Source organism: Rhodamnia argentea, chromosome 4 (assembly GCF_020921035.1).
Source record: "Rhodamnia argentea isolate NSW1041297 chromosome 4, ASM2092103v1, whole genome shotgun sequence".
Classification (NCBI taxonomy): domain Eukaryota; kingdom Viridiplantae; phylum Streptophyta; class Magnoliopsida; order Myrtales; family Myrtaceae; genus Rhodamnia; species Rhodamnia argentea.
This window is the reverse complement of record NC_063153.1, coordinates 9,385,662-9,391,661: the sequence shown is the minus strand read 5'-3', so window position 1 is coordinate 9,391,661 and position 6,000 is coordinate 9,385,662. Positions and strand designations below refer to the sequence as shown.

At 41.8% G+C, this 6,000-nt stretch overlaps 1 protein-coding gene across 3 annotated transcripts; it reads right to left on the bottom strand.

The window, feature by feature from the left end:
* Positions 1 to 868: 868 nt before the first annotated feature.
* Positions 869 to 2,939, bottom strand: LOC115753715. Of its 3 annotated transcripts, XM_030692463.2 has the most exons (5): positions 2,692 to 2,939; positions 2,467 to 2,581; positions 2,210 to 2,324; positions 1,498 to 1,903; positions 869 to 1,467 (listed from the first exon to the last, which is right to left on the bottom strand). In XM_030692463.2, exons 1-5 carry the CDS (start codon positions 2,790 to 2,792, stop codon positions 1,092 to 1,094), a joined length of 1,113 nt encoding a protein of 370 aa, XP_030548323.1. In that variant the 5' UTR covers positions 2,793 to 2,939; the 3' UTR covers positions 869 to 1,091. The 3 variants fall into 3 exon arrangements, with proteins under 3 accessions (XP_030548323.1, XP_030548321.1, XP_030548324.1); XM_030692461.2 differs by having other exon boundaries at positions 869 to 1,903; XM_030692464.2 differs by lacking the exon at positions 2,692 to 2,939 and having other exon boundaries at positions 869 to 1,903; positions 2,210 to 2,320; positions 2,467 to 2,586.
* Between the last annotated feature and the right edge of the window lie 3,061 nt (positions 2,940 to 6,000).

Below are 6,000 nucleotides of genomic sequence, written 5' to 3'. Positions count from 1 at the left end.
AAGCCAAAGGAGTACACACCACCATCATGTCCATCGTCCATCGTCCCACCAGCCCCCACAACTTCACTCCCCCAAACAAAAAAAAAAAAAGCCCCGTCCATACTTTTTAACTCCCCCACGAATTTTCAACACGAAATCAAATCTTTCCTGCCACCACTCGACCCATCGCAAACGGGGGCCCCCCCGCTTGCTACCCACCGAGGCGACAACCCATTGGCAGTTTCTTTTCCTAAATTATCAGTTGAGGCTTGCCCCTACCCTACCTCCTTTCTGTTGGGAGGATACAGCAGAAACCGAATACCTTTGGTTAAAAAAAAAAAATTATCAAAAGAAAGTCCAAATCCAAGCTCATCAAAATATCCAGTCGAACCCGTCTTCACTCGAAAGCTTAAAACAATCGAGTTATCGACCGAATTGGATATATTAACTGCTTCACGTCACGCCAAACTCTTCGATGCAAGACTTTTTTAACACAACTCTCACGTGCATCTCAACACTTTCCACATGATTTCCACCAATTTTTCTTGCTCTTTCAAATTTTGGGTTATTGGTTTTGCATGTGAATCCTTCATAAACATGCCAAGCCCAAAAAAAAAAAAAAAAAAAAAAAACAAGGAGAATCACCAGCAGGGGATCCACCCCCAAGGATCAGATGGGCGAAAGCCCAGTCTCTGTACCAACCTCCACAAGTTAGCAGGCATGCATGCAGTGGATACATTGCATCTGTCCTCTCTGCTTCATTCATATTTACACTATCAACTCTGTCCACCCAGTACCTACGACTCTCGCATGACATTATAGAGCATCACCAACAAAAGCAGACCTGTTTCATATCTTCTCCCCCACATAATCTAGCAGTCCTACTTTATCATCAGAAGTCGTTCCATCAGATTTGTTCACTGAAGTTGCATAGCTAATGCATGCTAATTTTGTACAACCATATGCTTAGTCAGGAGCTTACCGAAACACTATAAGTTCGGCTTACACATTAGCACTGCCGATCCTACGGAAACTAGCGGGTTCATTTGCCACTACATGTTAAGCTAGCTCTTCACAGAAGATTTAAGCCACATACACCGAGAATGGTCAATCTACAAACCTGAGCTTCTCAATGTTTCATCCTTATGCTTGGGCGGCGGATGCTTTGGTTGCCAACAACACTGGTGATCCTCCACATAATAACCACAGAGAGCACTCTTCTTTCTCACAGGCTGGTCAACTTTCGATTGCTCAAGCTGGAAACTCCTCTTGGTCAAGAACATGGTAGACGGATGATCTGCATTTTCCCAGCGTAAGAATGGGAGTTTGCAATCTCTTCCCCGTCTTTGGTCACAAAATATGTTCACTTCCCGAGCACTATCGCGGCCCACATCTACAATCTCTCGAGGCTGACTTCTTTTGGCACCAATGCCATCGGCCAAATGAGGGCCCAATCGCAAAGACAGATCGCAACCAATCTCAGGAGGCGGCTTGAATATAGCTGATGCATCTAAGTTTTCAACTGGGTAGCTTTGAAAATTTCCCACGGTGTTGGACTGGGAGCACACTGCTCCGAAATGGGATAGATTTCTTTCGGTTTGGGGGCGACTGCCGTGATAATACAAGGGATAAACCGAGTACGATTTCGATGCAGTGTGAGCTTGGGTGGGTGACGCCTGGTTCAAAGTACGGTTAAAAGATGTGTAGTTCGGTTTAGCTGAATTAATAGGCTCAAATCTCGAATGATTCAGATACAACAAAACCGGGTCTGAAGTAATAGTCTGATTTCCTGGACTAGACTTCTCCATAATGGCATGAGGATCACCGGTCTGTTCTTGAGAATTCGCTCTCAGATATCGCTGAGGGCTATTGTTCCTTTGGCTCCTCGAGGCTCTTCTCGGAGTGCAGCCGAGAGTAAGGGCCGCTACAAGAACAGCCATAAGGAATCACAAAAAGAGAATCAACGGATTATACAATTTGACTTAGAAAGGTGAAGGGTCGGAAAAATTAGCTTGGATGCAAACGACATTAGGAGAGAGAACATAGGAAATCACATCACATCACACAACAAAGTGAGCCTGAACATAGACATTGCAACTCGAGAATCCACACCAACAAAGCAAGATATACCATACATTGCAAGAACCCAATCACAAGGAAGATGAAGGCGAGACCTTTACAAGAAAACCAGAAAAAAGAAAAAAAAAAAGATGAACTCAGGTTTTGTAACCTTCAATGCATGGCTGAAGTAGCTCTCCAGTTTCTGCACTCTCATCAAGTCTGATTATTGTGTTGATAGCATCGTTTGTACGCTCCAGAAGCGTTTCAAGATCCATGTACTCTGCCTATTCCGAATGTTTTCGAGATAGCCAAAAAGAAATCAATCAATGCACACCCTCCACTATGTACAAGACTAGGTTCAATTGCTGAAATTCTCTGTCGACAGAATACTTCGAGGTTGGAGAACAAAGAAAGAATTACAAGTACCTCGGAATTAGCTTTGGAGTACATGATTTCTTCAGCTTTCAGGGCAACAACAGGAAGCTTCTCTTGCCATTCTTTGTTCTTCTTCGTAGACGAGCTATGAACCTCGTTCACGACTCTAAAGATTTGCAACAAACCAGCACATATTACAACCAACCCAGACAAAGCATTTTCCAGAAGAAAACAAAGCGGAAAAGGAGGAAACAGTCGAAAGTCAAAAAGACGGACCTAAAAATTTCCTGGATGAGAGAACCTCTAATGGGTTGGTGCCTCTCACTGTGCCAAGCTTTCCTAACGCATTCGTAAGGTCTCGGGCCAGGTCTAGGCATCCTCTCCAAGAAAAGAACAGGGAACGCACAGCAATATGGAACGAAACAGAGAGCTCCGCTTCCTCGCGAGGAATGTGAAGGAAAAAAAAAAAATCAAAGCTTCGCGGTAACTTGCGGTGACCTCAGCCTCCTCCTCCTCCTCCTCCTCCTCCCTCCTCCTTCCTTGTGACTCTGAGCACTCGCTCTCACGCTTTTTTCTGATCAGCGCAGTACAAAAACTAAGCAAAGACGTATGGGGGAAGAGATGGAAAGAGAGAGACAGAGACAGAGCGAGAGGAAACAATTTTTTTTGGTGCAGAGCAGAGAGCGCAGTTGAAGAGGACCCATTTCCATTATTAAGAAAAAGAAGAAGGAATTGATGTTTTTGGTTGAAATCTGCTCGTCACGTTATCTTAAACAGACACCCCCCGGCCGCCCCCCCACAACATTCCTCAAACAGAAGATGCAGAAGATAATCCCAGAAAAATTGGAAAAAAAATCCATGCTTTTGAGTATGGTTTTCTCGTTACAAGAGAGCATAATCCAACTCTTTTTTTTCCCAAAGCTCGGTATGTTTCCATCTTTGATGGGCAGGCATCTTCCTATTTTTGATCAAAATACTATGATTCTTCTCTTAATTTTTTCTTCTTTTTTTTCTTAATCATTATATTTAGTTGTCGAGACCAGGCACTCAATTATTTGGGGAAGAGAGAGGGGGGGGGAAGGTTTGAATTGATATGATGGCTTGGGCGTGTCCCCCACTCATCCACATGCCTGCTTCCCCTAGCCCCCCACGAGTCTCTCTCTCTCTCTCTCTCTCTCTCTTCTTTTTCATTTATATGTTTTTTTTATTTCCTATCACAATTGGAAAAAAGAAGAAAAAATTACACGATGGGGACCCGTCAAGTAACTAAAAGGGATTCAGGGTACGATAAAGTTGCGGGGATTCGACTTCCGCGCTCGGTAGAGAAAGCAATGCAAAAAGTAAGAGAGGAAGAGCCAGGACAGGACATGTCTGAAAAAAAAAAAAAAAAAAAGTATCTAAAAGGAAGATTTTACTGAAAACAACAGCTGCTCTTAAAAAAAAAAAAATTGAAAGTAGGTATTCAGTACTCTTTTTCAAAAAAGAAAAAAAAATACTAACTCGACAGTCGGACAATAATATGATTATTTTTTTTATCGCACGATATCCCAATCAACGAGTACTTTATGTAAAATACGCGGTGATGATACGTGAAACTACGGTTAAGATTGTACCGCTTCTGACGGAATTGTCGGGAAAGCATCATCTTTCCAAAATATGTTGAAAAAGAAAAATTCAATTAAAAAAAAAAGGATCGAGGTATATGGAGAAGCGTAGTTGTTAGAAACGGTCGTGGCTCGTAACTTATTTAGGTGATGTGCATGCTTTTTACATACACGTGATCTACCCAAACCTACAAATTGAGTTCTTGGATGGGCGTTCTGACACGGCTCGTGAGTCGGGTTCCGACTAGAGATGAAAAAAACCGAATCGATCCGGACGGAGAATGGGTGATTTTCGATCCGATTCCCTGTTCTAGAAGGAACAGGACCCGCCGGATCGGACCAGCTATTATTTAATCCTATTTTTTTTCCTTAAACGCAAACTTAATTTTAGCTTATATATTAAAATTAAAGCACGAGTTTATCACCTTATAACAATCTACCGATTCTATTGGAGCGGCTGAAAATCGGACCGGAACGAAAACCGATCAAATCTCTAATTTCGGCCTAAAATTTATCTTGAGCAGAGAGGCTCACAGTTCGTCAGACACCAGATGTCGTTCTCTCGGGTTTGCTTGCACGTCAAGAACACGACGTTAAATTATTTCAAGCTCCTCTTATTTATAAAGTTTACATATTTTTCATGAAGTTGTACATTAATTTTATATACATATAAATATATATAAAATAATTTAAAAAGAGGATGGTAGGGGTCGCTATCGGTGGAGGACGGGGTAGGGGTCGCTAGCAAACCCCAACCTCTATTCAGCCGCTCTTTCTTGGTGAGGCTCGCAAGGCCTTTTTTTGTGACAGGACAATCAAAAGTCTCTCCCATTTGTTTTTTTTTTTTTACCTTGTGGGTAAAACAAAAACTTACCGCGAAAATACAAATCAAACCCTAAAATTTTTAAATCTCACAATCGAGTTTCACAACTTGTCACAAAGTTGTAATTGAATTCTAAAATTTTCAAAAAGTACAATCGATGGAAGGGATTTGATTTCATCGATTCGACGAGTCTTTAAGATCCGATTTCGCTTTCTTTGAAATTTTAGGGCTCGGTTACACCATCTGATTATGTTTTCGGGGACTTCCAACACACTTATCCTTTATTTTTAAAAATATGAGGTCGACGGCAGTTATTATTAAGTCTCCCATAAACATAGCATTTTGAGAAATTGAGAAGTAGAACAAATAGGCTCTCGGAGCATGCCGCGTCTCAAATCAATCTCCACCTCACCGGCCGACCAATCCTTGGCCTGCCGGCGGGGCCGCACCGCACCGCGCGATGCCTTTCCACGCCACGGCGAGGGGCATTCTCGTCCGGAGACTTTGTTTTTTTTTTTCCTCGCATGGGTGTTAACGTGCGCCATGGCGATGTCCTTCCCTTCCTTACACAACTCTCTTTTGCACATGATTTTAGTCCTATTCTTGGATGGAAAGCCTGAGGGAGTTACTAGTTAGGGTTGTCTTATTGCTTTTTGATGAGTCTTATCAAACGTCTGGTTTGATACTCAATCCCGTGAAGACAGACATCTATCCATTTAGCTGGTCTTGCTGAAATTACAGGAGAAATCTCAGCCCAAGCAAAAAGGGATAGTCCCACTTAAATAATTGGGATGCCTTCGATTTCGGAGAAATTAACGGTGAGAGTATCAGCCATTAATGTTCGACCGGTCAAATGTATGGGTCGGATCATAATCATGACATATTTATTGTAATGTAAATTTCTCGACCCATAAACCGATCAGGTCATATTGGTAAAACGCTTCCATATTTAATCCAATATAGGAAACTTGTTTCTTATAATTTTTTTTTAAATTGTAATTGCAAAAAAAAAATATGGACAATTTTTGTAATTTAAAAAAAAACATGATTTTTTTTATTTTGGGATGCAAAGTGCTGGTTCCCTTTGGGTAGCTTTGGATTGACATTGACAAACCAAAAGGGGAGGAGCTATTATTCCTCTTCCCCATTACAGCTTCC

Excerpts from the sequence above, each read along its gene's own strand:
- LOC115753715 (XM_030692461.2), bottom strand. The coding sequence starts at position 2,792 with ATGCCTAGACCTGGCCCGAGACCTTACGAATGCGTTAGGAAAGCTTGG. Across the intron at positions 2,582-2,691 it reads CTCATCCAGGAAATTTTTAG|AGTCGTGAACGAGGTTCATA; the intron begins GTCCGTCTTTTT and ends GCAAATCTTTAG. Across the intron at positions 2,325-2,466 it reads ACTCCAAAGCTAATTCCGAG|GCAGAGTACATGGATCTTGA; the intron begins GTACTTGTAATT and ends CATTCGGAATAG.